Genomic DNA, 14,379 nt, shown 5'->3' with positions numbered 1-14,379 from the left:
ATAATATGAAGCCCTTGAGCTTCAGGCACCATAGGCATCATGGCACTGGATGAAAGGCTCACTAGGAACCAGTTTTTCCGGAAAAAGAAAAATAAACTCTGATTGCAAAGTCCAAGGACAAAGTCTCTCATAGTCTGCAGAATAATGACACTTCTTTTCTAAGCACAGTCATGTTGCACACACACAAACATGGACTTTCCTCACCCTCTTGTATGCTCATCTATTAAACCAGCTCTGTGCCAGCTCTCAAGGTGCTGCTTGGCCTGACAAGGTGCTCCTCTCAGCCACCTCAGCACCCTACATAGTCCAGTCTGAGGTTGACTTCAGTCCTCAGGCTGAAGTAGAAGAAAGCCCTCAGCAAGAGTATGTAAACAGGATTTGGGTAGCACCAAGGCTTGAGGTTGTCACTTTGAAGAGGGATGTTTCACACTGATGGAGCACTCAAGGATAATGGTGGTATTGGTGGCTACCAAGGCAGGAGATTAGAGTATTCAAAAGGGAATCCAGTGGATAGAAGAAGTCAGGGAACCAACATTGCTGAACAAACACTGAACTAAGTCTGCTGAGGGTTTACACAGGTGGTGACCATCAACCTTGGGTAACTGACCTGCAGTCCTTCCTGTGCACATTTATTGCTGATTGCAGCAACACCCTCCTGCTCTGCAGAGCTGTATTTCTAGTTCTTCCACCTGGTTTGCTCACAGCATCTCCTGTATGAAACCAGCCAGTACCAATGCAAACCCTCAGAGGTAACCCAGCAAGTGTCTGGTGAAGTTCAGGGAGAACTGGAGACTGGAGAAGCCTTGGAGAGACCATGAGGATGATTAGGGACCTAGAGAACATGACTTACAATAAAAGGCTGAGGGGTTTGGGTTTGTTCAGCCTGGGATAGCTGAGAGATATAACTGCAGTCTTCTGCTGCCTAAGTGGGGATTACAGTGTAGACAAGGCCAACCACTCCCCAGAGATGCCCAAAGAAAGAAGGTGAGACAGCAGTCAGAAGCTGCAACAAAGAAAATTCCAATTGGACATGAGAAATTTTATACCTGAGAGTGCTAAAGCATGGGAACAGGTTGCCCAGAGTATAACAAAATCTCTGCCTCTGAAGTTTTTCAAAACTTCACTGGACCAGACCCTGCACAACCTGCTCTAGCTTTGATGTTAGCCCTCCTTTGAGCACGGGTTGGACCAGATCACTTTCCTCTGCCCCTGCTGTTGCAATTTTTATCATGATTTATATAACTAGGACTGAAGCTGAGAATGATTGAATAACTGGACGAAAATCACTACACATACAAAAAACTATCGGAGCATCTGCATGGAAACCTTACAGCACAGCTCACATCACAGTACCTGAACAGATTACGTGTGGCAAATCACATTTTAATTACCTCCCTCCATTCTTTAACTCCTCATCAGACTCAACAGAAAGCAGGTAAAATTTGTCACACTGATTTCTCTAGGGACTTTCATGCTTTTTTCACTCTTAAATGAATTGTCTTCATATATCTGTAAGCTGAATAGAGGGAATAAGTAAATATATTTTTTAAAAAAAGGAACAAAAAAAGAAAGAATGTTTTATTTCAAATGCTGGTGTACATCAGTATTGCACTTTACAGAAACACTTAGAACAAGTACACATGCAAGGAGCTTTCTGATCCTCAGCCATACACAATCCAAAACATGATACAGAAAACAGTGAGCATGCACATACTTTTTTTTTCTTTCTGATGAAGAGAAGTGTTAAACTGAAGCACAATCCCTATAAAGCAAAACTCCATTTTAATTAGCTGCTGTGACCCAAGCAGGCAATTTTGTGGAACATGTGTTTTATTTAGCACATGTGCTAAATATGTTTCATTTATCAGATGTTGAATACTTCCTTGGGCCTCAGCTTTTATGAGGCAAGATTCCCTACTCCCATAATCTTCTAAATATATCTGCAGGTAGAAGCTAAACAGCTCTAGTAATAAGAAACTCCCTACTGAGCCAGCTGGCTGCAATAGGAGGATTAACTGAAGTCCTGTGCTTTCCACTTTCATCACGATCAGTGGAGGCTCAGATTATGTCCAGGAGCCTCTGGTGAAAGTACTTGGACAAACGACAGGAATCAAAATGGCAATATAAAAATAACCAAACAAGCAAACAAAAGACCCCACCGAGCAGCCATTTTGTTTAGGGAAAGCCCCTCCTTTTACAAATTCAAAACAGCATCAGCAGTCTGCATATACATGCTGAAAGCCAGGAATAAAACAAAGACAAGCAGCACTATAACCTTAAGGAATCAGATCTCAAAACAAGTTTAGCAGATATGACTAAAAAAAAAAAAAAAAGAATAAAATTTCCATTACAGAAACTGCATCTTGTTAGATAACAGAAAGATCAAGAGCCACACCACTATGAATTTTGTCTCATGGCCATTCTTACCCAGCGTAAGAACCTGGACATTTTGGTATAGATACCATATTTACCCTTTCTTGCACATCCTTCTCCCCAGCTAACAATTCCAGTAACAAAATAAGTATCCTTATATCTGGTTACATGGGGGCCTCCACTGTCTCCTTGACAAGCATCTTTTTGCTCCGTTTCATAACCAGCACAGAACATGTTTTCTGTTATTGCGAAGTTAGTGGACTGCTTGCAAGTGTTCCTGTCAACATAGGGGACTTCAAGCACTTTCAGTTTTTTGGATAGTCGTCCGCCTTCAAATTCACGCCCGAAGCCACTGACTGTCCCAGACCTTTGGTTCATCAGAACTTCATTAGCAAAGTCTGCTTCTGGGAGGCACGCTGCGATCACGTACTCGGAAAAGGTGATGGGTTCCTTCAGCTTTATCAAGGCTATGTCATTATCATAAGTATCAGCAATGTATTTGGTGTGAATAAGGATTCTGTCCACGGTATGTGTCGTTTCAGACTGTTCTTTCTTCTCTCTGTCCACTTCACCTGTGCAAGATCATTAAAAGGGTCGTTAATATGGAGACAGTATAAGGAATTAAGAACAACCTTGATAAGGAAGGGCAATAGTGTACCCACTCCTAGCACTTTGCCTAAGACTTTAAACCATACAAGTAAACATAAAAATGTGTTGCAGGATTTATTAGCAGCACCTGGATCGGTTTCAGTCCCAAGCTTTTGTCTGTGGAGATTTTTCTGTCGGTTTATGTAAAGACATAAATGGATTCAGCCAAACTAATGCAGCTTTGGGTGGAAGCTCTTACAGGAGATTGAACCTGGCTTATATCAGGGAAAATAAACTGGCCTAGGTCAAGACCCAAACAGTGTGAACATAGAGTTATCTTGATCTAGTATCACGCCTCAGAAGTGAAGCAGTCTTAATCTGAGTTTATTTCTTCTTCTTCTAGTCAATATATCATAGATTCCTGAGTGTTCGTGCAGAAACAAGTCTGTATGCTTCAGATATGCCAGGAATTATAATCTTTCTGAAGCAGCACTACTCTGATGAACATAGTGATAGCCAACACTTCTAGAATGTTTGTTCTCCATGACTTCCAGCTAGCTAGCAAAGAAGAAAGGGATGCAGCAACAGCACCTTCCACATCAGCTGCCCCTGTTATTACAAAGCATGATTCCTGCAATAACAAGAAATTAGAAAAAGCTAAACAACAGAAAAGTAACAAAACATAACAAATAAAATAAGTACATCTCACACAGGCTCTAGAGCACAGACAACATCACATGCAGATGCACAAACATCACAGAAGGAAAATAAATAACCACTTACCAACAACGACTTTGATTTCTTTGGATTGGTTCATGCAATGAGCTGCAGTAAGTATAAATTTTTCATTCAAAATAGTTCCACCACAGAACTCTTCCCCTTCCTCATTTAACAGAACAGCCTGTGAAAGAAAAGAGGCATGTGAAGAATTAAGATGAGCAGTTAATACTTTCAGCAAACACAGAGAGCACAAACACCAGATTTACCTGCCATGGACATTCTCCAAGATGACACTCATCACCACCTACTATCCTGGTAATGACATATGGAGTCTTTCCACCTGTTTCATTGCCAGGATGGAGGATTGGGCTTTCTGTGGTAGGAACAATGTCCTCCTCCAAAACTGTTGCATTTGTGGGAGGACCATCTTCATAACTAGTAACATTGCTACTATCGGTGGGTAAAATAATTGACCTTTTTTTTCTTTTCACAAGAACTTTTCCACAAGGATACTTTACTAGAAAGACAAGATGGTTAGAGTTAGAGATGGACAGAAACACTGGCACAAGAGAAAGCTCCTTAACAACACCATCTCGCAACAAATCAGTTAATGCAGGTGTCCTGTTTGCCAAATGCAAGCAAAACCTTGACAGATGCAATTAAAGGAGGAAGGCCAAATGGTTTGAAAAATGAAAGCCATTTTTCAGTCCTAAAGCTTCATCCTGAAGATAGTGTTTTCAAGGTATTTAAAACATCATCTTCAATTGTTTACATTGCTATATTCATGTACTTGCTCTTAATAAAACAATCTTAATTAGGAAACTGAGTGAAAAGTTTTATTTTAGGAATAATGGTTCATGATAGAAATTTATTATTAAAGAATATAAAACCTGACACCATGAGTACATGGTGGACTTACTCCTCCCCCCAGGTTTGCTGAAATACCACAAAAATGTACAAATGTAAATAGTATTAATCATAATTATTTAGTATAAGCAGATATTGTTTGATTAGGTTAACTGAAATGTAAAGTAGAAAAGTTTTTGTGAGCTGCTATTTTATATGGATTGTAAGTGTTTAAGTAAATGGTAACAGCAATCATTTTTATTCAGCTAACAGCAGAGTTTACTCAAGTAATTCTGTGAGAGGCACGTTGCAAAGGATTCCAAATCAGCCAGATTTTGGTAAGTCCATTGCATCATCTCACACATGGAAGGCTATGGAAGTACAAATTAGTTGGCCTCTGGAATGTTGTGCAGAATCCTGATGGTTCAAAAGATATTTTTGAACTGTGAAACATGTCTCAACACCATTGCTATTAGTTTATTATGTGGCTTCATACCTGTTGAAACACAGTGTTTGCCATCCTCTGCTAGAGCATACCCTTTTGCACAGGAGCACAGAACATCCTTCTGTACACTTTTTTTGATGCAGAACTGCTCACAGTCCCCATTGTTTATTTTGCAGTACTTTGGTATGACTATAAAAGAGGCAAGTTTGAAGAAAAACTGTTAATAAATTCTGACTTGACAGAAGGTATTGAAGTTCACAAAAATAAAGGATGCTTTTTAGACAGGATCTGTATCTCCACCTGTAAGACATCTGAAGTACATCTTAGTAATAACATAGGTGGCTAACATTAGCTTATACCTTACACACAGTCACATTCACTGCATGAAACATGCTTGCCAAGTCCAAGTGGGTCCAGTGGCCATCTCATGGTGAGCTTAAACAAGCAGAAACAAAATGACTGTGGAAATATGGATGAAACAGTATAAGAGAAGTCCAGAGATGGGTAAATCCTCACAAAATACCTCCCTCCTGCCTTAAGAAACTCAACTCCTCATCACTTCACCCAGTCCCATGTCCAAACTTCAGTTCCACGTGCTCTTACTCTGCAGGGCTACCAATAAACACCCCATTAGGACAGTAGTTGTATGCCATAGAAGAGGGACTCAACAAGGATTTATATGCACAAGATGAGCCCTTGCAAGGATGGAAAGGTTGGGATTGTCTACTGAAATCTACTTTGGTTGTTTCTTCACTGCTATGATCTGAGCAGGGAGGTTGTACTTCTGTAATGGAAGTAAATCCTCTTTGATACCAGCAATAAGGATCCTGTGCTGCTTAGATTTATCACCATGCTTTGGGAATTCAAGCACATGCAAACAGACACCATCATAATTAGGAGGGCTTTCTTTGGAGTAAGAGAAACGCTGGAACATTCTCAGTTGGACAGGGCTCTGAGCAATCTGATCTAGTTGAAGATGTCTCTGCTCATTGCAGTGCAGTTGAACAAGATGACTTTTAAATGTCCCTTCCAGCTCAACATATTCTATAATTCTAACACTACCCAGCTGTATAGCCACCAGGGCTTTGTGTTTCTGGCACTGTCCTCCCAACATATAGTTGACTCCTGTACTGTTATGTGAATTTTTCCAAAAGGCAAATAATGCTTGATAAGAAAGGGTTAACTCTCCATGTTTCAGCTCCCTGGGAAATTCACTGCCACAGTTCTCTGAAGCAGAAACCTACCAAATTCACAGTTCTTCCCTTGATAACCATCCAAGCATGTGCAAGTGTAGGAACCAATTCCATCTTTACAATGTCCACCATAGTGACAAGGACTTGAGCTGCACTGGTCCCCATCTACAAAAACAAACAAAAAGAACCACTGTGACAGTGTAAGCATTTTTAGAGAAGTCTGAAGGGGTGTTAGTTTTGATAAGCAATTATTCATCTTTCCTTTTAAAACTTTTGCCCATTCCAGATGGAAGAAGGAATATAAATGCAATCATTCCAAGCCAGCAACGAATCATAAACATATTCTCAGTTTTGCAATCTATTTTTGAGGCTATTGGATCACAGTGCATTGGCAATCTTTTTTTTTTTTTTTTTTTTTTTTTGTAGGAAGATACAATCATGAGCTGAGTATACATCATTGACAGTGAAGGCTGTAAAAACAGACAGGACATTTCTATGTTGCAACTACTGTCTCAAGATATTAACCTTTTGGCCTCCTGCATTTCCCTACCATTTCCGTGTAATAATGAAAACTCAACTTTTATTTCTTTAAAGGTCATTTCATCCCTTCTGCATGTCTTCTGTCTGCAGTGCTGCTCATTTAAAGAAACAGAAACTAGCATATTAACCAGAAGACAAACAAAGCAAAATGCTTTGCTAAATCCATGTGTGCAGGCCAAATTCCTGTTTTATGCTGCTTACAGAAGCAAAATCATCCTGTTGTAACCATTGAGGTTTGAGTCAGAGCTTCAAAGAATCAGCTCTTACCTCAAACTCCTCACATCTGTGCTGGGATCGCCTACATTTGAAAAGTAGTTCTGCAGTAGTTCTTCCTTTTTGTGACCTGGACATCACTGGATGACCTGACTCCAGCCCCAGCCATCTCTTTAACTCAGCTGCACATAGGACAGTGTGGCTGTGCTGTCTTTGGCAGCATGTTCCATGCAGCAGTGCTTTCTCCCACTCCCCACAAAGTTATCTCACTGCTGCACTGATGCTCTGCCACTGCCTCTCCCATCCAGTGACCTTCTGGTACAAATGTGTTCCCCCATCAGTTGACCCTGCTGGGCTCTTCTGCACCATTTGATAAGAGAAGGAGGCAATCCAGAGAAGTGACATTGGCTTAACAATTTGTTGCTTTAGTTAACATGCTCTTCAGATTTGTGTGTGTTATCACCTGTTCTGCCTCTGTTTAGAGCACCTGGAAGAACAGCAATGTCCACAGAGGAGACAAAATGCAAGCAGCTGCACATCCTGAGGACCCAGCTTGCCACCTGCACAATGGTTCTGGCCTGTGACCTCCTCTGCTGCAGCTTTATCTGTCCCAGGGAGCATCTGCTGGGCTTAGTATACTGCCCCCACACCTCAACATCCCTCCTGTATCTGCAGGCAGCCAGAACCCACAAGGCTCCAATTCTGCATCTGTGTGGTCCACCACGAATGCACTGAGGCCCATCCTCAAGAGAGAGGATTCACAAAAAGAAAGACAGACTCAAGACCTGCAGCACAGCTCCTGATTTCTGCCTCCTCTACAGTGCCAGAGCACTGCATTCTGTAGTGGCCTTAACTGAGCAGATTCTTACTGTTAGAAACTGCACTGGTTTAGTTTTTCTCTATGCTGTAACTGAAATGGTGGCAATGGATTTTCTATCAGTATTGCACAAAAGCATTGCAGAATCCCCTTCTGAAAAAGGAAGTGGGAACAAATTGTGCTAGGAAGTTGGGTGAGGGTAACTGTGGTTTTCAATACTTTGGAATATCAATAAAGCATTAGTGGGCTGTGGTTTAAAACGTATTAAATTGGCATTTCTGCTTAGAGCACCGAGACTAAAGAAAATGGCATGAAATTTTCCACTCCTGTTCACCACAACACTGACACAGCTGTGCTTTCCTTGAAATGTCATTTTGTAGGTTGTGGAGTTCATCCCCTGCTTAGAGGATTGTGAAAGTCTGCATCTTCTAGATGGAAACTGCCTTAAGTTTTCTGCAGACTTCAAAAGACAGAGCTGAGATGGTTTTGGTCAACATTTTTGAGGTACTGCTAACACAAAAACTGGACACATACTTCCAGAAGAAATCACTAGCAAACATTCATACATTAAAAATCTGTCCTTGAATAATGATTATGATAACTAGAACCCTAATAAATACAACTCAGACCTTTCAAAAAAAAGTACAACAAACTGAAACAAAAAAGACTGATGGGTAGTATCTGCTACTCTACTAGCATGTCTGCCTTGAATGCCTTTAGTTCTGTAGGAAACACATCCCACACACTGCTCTGTAATACAAGGATCAACAGCAAAGAAGTACAGAAGGTGGCATGAAACTTGCAAAGAACTGTGCAATGCAGTTTAGTCACTTTATGTTGGCTATGGCATTTAAGCACCACACTCATCTATGACTCTTTGCATCTTGATTCCTCCATCTGGGGCTGCCCCTCTGAAGGACAACTGACCAGCAGACTCACATGCCCAGTTCCTGCTTCTCACTATCCTTTACATGCCAAGGGCCACTATTCTGCTTTGTTGTAGAGGACAAAGATCATCCCAAGAACTGCAGGCAGCTGAATCTGCCCTTCAAATAAAGTGCCTGGCTTCAAGCAACAGTAAGGCAGTAAATCAGTAAGATTCCTTCTTCAGATGAAACACAAAGTGAGGGTGTTTCTCAATGAAAAGACAGTGAAGTAAAGAAGAGGGAAGTGGTTATTTAAGAAGTTAATCCTTTTTAACTCTGCAGTAAGGAAGCTTAATTCTCTAAACATATGCAGATTGCTTCTTACCTACATAGACGTTCCAGAATTCCTCCTACAGGTAGGTGTGAGAAAAAGGGAAATAAAAAGAAAAAAAAAGAGAGATGAGAATTACTGAATTCTTTAGAAAAATATTGGTGCTTTCATACAGAGGATACTTGCAGCTAACAACTGTTAAAACAAGTATTTGTTATAGGTACATAGAGAACCATACAGCAGGCTACTATTACCATTTAATAAAACTGTTTGATTCAACTACAGTGCCCAGCTCTACAGAAACAAGTCCCATGCATTTTTCAGAAATATCTAAAACCCATCTGAGATTTCCTAAAGTGACTCAGCATAAGGCATTTGATTTGTTGCCTAATGGTGTCTTTCCATCAGTTTTGACTGACTTTACTCACGTTTCTGCAATGTCGAATTATAAAGTCTCCCTCCCCCTCTCCACACTCCCACCACTTAGGACCTCAGAAATCCTGAGATTTAAAAGCATTTTGTTCTTCTTTCCCTCTTCATTGAGGGCTCCAGGTATGCAGTCTGTCTAAGTCCTTTCCGTGACATCTGGTCACCAAGCAGAACAGGCTGTGCTGGTTCTGCTATAGATCAGCCAACCTTTATTCTCTGAAGCACCCTGGCAATGCACCCCATGATTCCCCACCCAGGTCATCTCAGGGCCACTCTAAGAACATTCTGCCAAGCAAGTAATGCTGAAGTGAAATTAATCGGGCTTTAACTCCATTCTCAGGTCTGTTCTTTACAGCTATATAGCTACAGATGATGTTCCCAGATCCTCTTTGTCACCAAGTCACTGCAAGTTCAATTATCAGAGTGTATCACAGAATGGTTTGGGTTGGAAAGGACCTTAAAGATCATCTAGTTCTGATACCCCTGCCATGGTCAGGGACACCTCCCACTAGACAAGGTTTCTCAAAGCCCCATCCAACCTGGCCTTAAACACTTCCAGGGAGGAGGCAGCTATAACTTCCCTGAGAAACCTGTTTCAGCATCTCACCAGCCTCAGAGTGAAGAATTTCTTCCTACTGCCTAAGCTAGATCTACCCTCCTCCAGTTTAAAGCCACTTGTCCTATTGTTACATGTCCTTGTACAAAGTTCCTCCCCAGCTTTCTTGTAGTCATCCTCCACCATTTATTTCACCCAAGTCCCTATGGTTGCCCCATTTCTTTAACCCTCCCTTGAGCTTGGGAACAGGTCACATTTCTGTCTAAAGTTAAGCAGCCATCAGGGTAGGGAAGCTGACACAAGAGCCACGCATACCAACTTCATACCAGGAGGGTAATTTAGCATTAAGGCACAAAACAACTGCCTGCAGTATCCATACTGTCAATTCAAATACTGAGAAAGAGAGCCACAAAGGGATAAACACTGCAAAGCAGCTTGAGGTAAGCATAGCAAAATTCTCCCATGAAGTTCCATGTCAGTATTTTCCTTCTCAACCTTTCTGTGGACTCTCCACCTATGAGCTCTTGACCATAGTCAAGCTATGCCACCAACATAGGATGAACATATTTCTAACGTGGGTAGTATGAAATCATTTGAAGGTCATATATCAAATCAAATTGAACAGATCAGAACAGGTGAAAGAATGGAGGCTTTAACAGGCACTGGCCTTACAACAAATAAATTAAGACTATTATTGAATGTTTATGCTTCAGCAATTCCAACCACAGTCAAAACCATTATTTATTCTCTGCATTAAGTGATTGGGAGTAACTTGAGGTTTTCGATGCTCAGCTCAAAAGAGCTTCATACTATATTTTAAATATGAAATATATACATCTATGTGTCATCTTAGTTCATCCTTACAGTTTTCTCCAAGTCTTCAAAGGCTTCTCTTGCTTCTTCTTTTGAGCAGCGCTCCTCAATGCATTCCCTTTCAATATTCCCTTGTTTCAATTCCTCCCAAAAAGAGTTAGCACGCTTTGTTCTTTCCAAGAACTTGGTGGCACTTTCTTTCTTGATGAATACTAGACAATAAATAAAAATAAAGACAATAAAGACATTAAATACTAGACAATAAAGAAAAATATCTGGTGGCAGATAACATTTACTGGTGGTACAGTGTCATTAGAAATAAGTAGAAACAAAACCAAAACAGACCCATTCTCCTCCCATACTCAACCTGTGAGGTTAGTCCTGACACAGACTGATACATCTCAGGACCTCTCAGAGCAATCTCCCTAAGAATTAGCAACTCCAGGACAAAATGTCAGTCCCCACAGTTCTCTCCTACTGTGTTCAGTCTTGAAAACGGGAACATGCAGGTTGCTGCTCATCTCTTGCTCCTGCTCAAGACTTCAGTCCTGAATAAAATGACCTTCCCTGAAGGCCACAGACTGAATTCCTTGATTTGGTTTTAAAATTGACAGCCAGATGTCCTGGTAGGGACAAGATAGAGCCAATTTTCTGTCTTGTAATTTTGCTTTCAGCTGAGTCTCTTGTAAGCAGCTGTACTTGCTCAAATTAACAGCAAGTTTCTCAGTCAGTGTCTGCTTCTGGATAGATAACACTTGATGTTTATAGTTACAGCTAGAGAATGGGATGCAGAACCAAGGCCACTGCTCGGTTCTGAGGAACATCTTGTGCTCCAGAAAGAGAAAAGGAGTAAAGAGGTCACACCTGCAACCCTGCTTTAGGGAGGAGCGGACAAGACAAGTGACCAAGATTGACCAAACAGAGTATTCCATCCCATATGCATCATACTCAGTACAAATTTGAGGAATCACGAGGGTCAAACCCCATTCCTTTCCTTTGGCCTTTCTCTTCACCCTTCTTCACCTATTCCTGTTTGCTTCATCATCCTGGGAGGATTCCATCCATTCCTCTGCCTGTGCTCCTGATCCCTGCCCTCCTGAATCTGTGTGTTCCTGCTTCCAGCTCCTGACTGCTGCTGACTCCAGGATTCCAGCCTGGACTTTCCCAGGGCTGCCCTGCAGCCTCGGTGGTGATGTGAGAATTACTGGGGGAAAGAGGGGAGGAACATGGTATCGTTTTTCTGTATATTTGTATATATTCAATCATTTTTTCCTTTTTTGTCATTACTGTTTCATTAAAGCTGTGTAGTTTAGTTTCCAACCCATAAGTCTCCCATATTCTCTCTCCTTTCTTTATCAGGGAGGGGGGATTAACAGAGGGCATCTCTCATTTGGTTAATTGCCAGCCCAGCATTACATTGTGACACCAGGCAACACCATCAACTGCTCCAGAGGTTTGTGGTGCAGAAACTAAATGCCACATGAACTCAAGATACAGCCACATATCTACTGACAGATGGGAAAAACTGTTTCACCGTCCAGCTCATGAATGAGTTCTACTGCCCTTCACCACTCTAAATCCCACTGCACAGGCCTGGGGTTCTTCCTTCCCTTGAAACGTTTCTCAATTGTCTGTGGAAGTGCTCCTGCCTTACTGATATGTGTGCAGGTAGAGTTCAAGCAGCTGCATTTTAAGATTTAACAAAGAGCAGAAGTAAATGAATGTCAGCTTAAGCAGGAAACTACAGCCTGAGGCCAGTTTACTGGGTGGTTTTATTTTTTAAAGGCTTGGTATCACAGAAGCATGAGACCTGCTGCCTTCAAGTTCAAGCTGCAGGTAGCTGTTGATTTAAAATGAAGGATCAGAGGCATTAAACTCAGCTCAGCCACTTGGCTGTGTGAATAGTAATGTTATGCTCCACGGACTTGTGCACACATTACCAGGTAGGAAAAACAGTAAGAACACTGGAGTAAATAAATTGTCAACTACCCAGTCATGAGCATACATTTTAGGGAAGCTTGTCATCTAGAAGTTGGCATTTACTGATCTTCTGAGCACTTGGAATTTAAAGAGAAATAATACTTCCCCGTCACAGACTGGGGTGTGGAAGATGTGCTGCAGATGGGACTCTGAGGCAGTCTGCAGCTTGAACCTACCTTCTGGAGAAGTCTTCATGTAGCTCAATTCAGCAATAAATTAACTGGCTGATAATAATCACATCATCCAAGCAAATACAGTGGAGACTTACTCTGCCTTTGCTGGAACTGGCACACCAGCAAAAGGAAGACAAATTCTGCCAGTGCTATTTATATTAATTGATCCCATAGAGCCCACAAGTACTTTGGAGCCCTGCTCATTCTGAAAGGCTCCTGGCAAGGAAGGCTTACAGAAAGTGCTTTCAGCTTCTAGATCAGCAACTGTTAGTTCATTCACCCTCTCTTGTTTGCCCTTAAATCCCTCTCTGCAGTGACAGGAAAGTGACAGGACGCAGCCGGTGGGGTTATCACATCTATATTCCTTTGCCTCCACATCACTCACGTAAGAGGATGTTATTGTAAACTTGAACTAGCTCTTCTGGGGCTGGTCGGTCTCTTTCCCAAGCTTTCCACCATGCTTCCTTCTTTGGAGACATCAAGGAACAACAGGCATTGGTCAACTGAATCAGGACATTCCAGAAACATGCAGAGGACCTCACTTAAGAGCCTGAGCAGAGTGACTCACTGAAGGAAGAGTTAATGACTTCTGCAAAGCTACTTGCTGATGCTGCTTTGGGGTACTTTGGGGTCGACCCCAGGATTCACAAAGGGCAAGGGGCATATGCTCCCCCTTTACACCCTAGCCCCTCTGTGACCAAGGGCACCCAACCCACCCTCGGCCAGGCTTCCCCTGACTTTCATGAGCCCCAGGGCAGCTGTCCCCCCGGTGCCGAGAATGGGGAGGACCAGCAATCCCATTTTATAGGGAGGCAAGGGCTAAGGAGCAGCAGCCCGGGAAAAGCCACCAGAACCTTCAGCGGGACACGGGTTCCAGCGCCCTGAGGTGTCCCCGAAGCGGACCTCCGGACCTCGTCCATCTTTGGGCGGGAGGGCAGCACAGGTGCACGCAATCCCTCACCCAGTTTGGAAACCAAATCCTCCCCACCCCGGGGAAGACCAGCGCTGGGGTGCCCGCTGCCATCCTCTGCCACGTCCCGACGGCCGCAGCTCCCCGCGCAGACAAGGGCTCGACGGTGCCCCCTCCCCCGGCGGACTGCGTCCCCTCAGTCCCAAGGAGGGGCTCTCCACCCCCGCCACAGCCTCCCAGCAGCTCCCAAAGGCTACAAGGAGGAAGACCACCACCCAGCCTCCCCCACCTAGTCCCCCAAATCCAAAAGGTGCCACCTTACCGCCTCCTTCAGCCCGCAGCTCGCCGGGCAGCGCCGCGCAGAGCAGGAGGAGCAGCAGACGGCCCGACATGGTGGAGGGGAGAGACCCCCTCAACCCCCCCCGCCGCTGCTGCCGGGCCTGCGGGTCCGCACCACGGACGGGACGGGACGGGAGCCGAAGCCTTCACTCCCCCGGGCGGGGAGAGACTGAAGCGGCGTTGCTTCACCCTTCTCAGAAATAGCGGAAGCGCCAGGGAAGGGGGAAAATCGCCGCGGGATTTCTCA

General features: G+C 43.1%; 1 protein-coding gene across 1 annotated transcript; it reads right to left on the bottom strand.

Annotated features, from left to right (window-relative positions):
- Nucleotides 1-1,812: 1,812 nt before the first annotated feature.
- F10 (coagulation factor X) lies at nt 1,813-14,379 on the bottom strand. The gene is made up of 8 exons (XM_071743695.1): nt 14,116-14,379; nt 10,782-10,942; nt 8,987-9,011; nt 6,217-6,330; nt 5,024-5,161; nt 3,948-4,198; nt 3,745-3,862; nt 1,813-2,945 (listed from the first exon to the last, which is right to left on the bottom strand). The coding sequence occupies exons 1-8, from the start codon at nt 14,183-14,185 to the stop codon at nt 2,398-2,400; spliced, it is 1,425 nt and encodes a 474-aa protein (XP_071599796.1). The 5' UTR covers nt 14,186-14,379; the 3' UTR covers nt 1,813-2,397.

This window comes from Heliangelus exortis, chromosome 1 (genome assembly GCF_036169615.1).
Source record: "Heliangelus exortis chromosome 1, bHelExo1.hap1, whole genome shotgun sequence".
Classification (NCBI taxonomy): Eukaryota; Metazoa; Chordata; class Aves; order Apodiformes; family Trochilidae; genus Heliangelus; species Heliangelus exortis.
The sequence above is the reverse complement of the archived record's forward strand: the minus strand, read 5'-3'. Positions and strand labels throughout refer to the sequence as shown.

Coding starts and splice junctions, on each gene's coding strand:
- F10 (XM_071743695.1), bottom strand. CDS start 14,185: ATGTCGGGCCGTCTGCTGCTCCTCCTGCTCTGCGCGGCGCTGCCCGGC. Junction 10,943..14,115: donor GCTGCGGGCTGAAGGAGGCG/GTAAGGTGGCAC, acceptor TTTATTGTCTAG/TATTCATCAAGAAAGAAAGT. Junction 6,331..8,986: donor ATTCTGGAACGTCTATGTAG/GTAAGAAGCAAT, acceptor TTGTTTTTGTAG/ATGGGGACCAGTGCAGCTCA.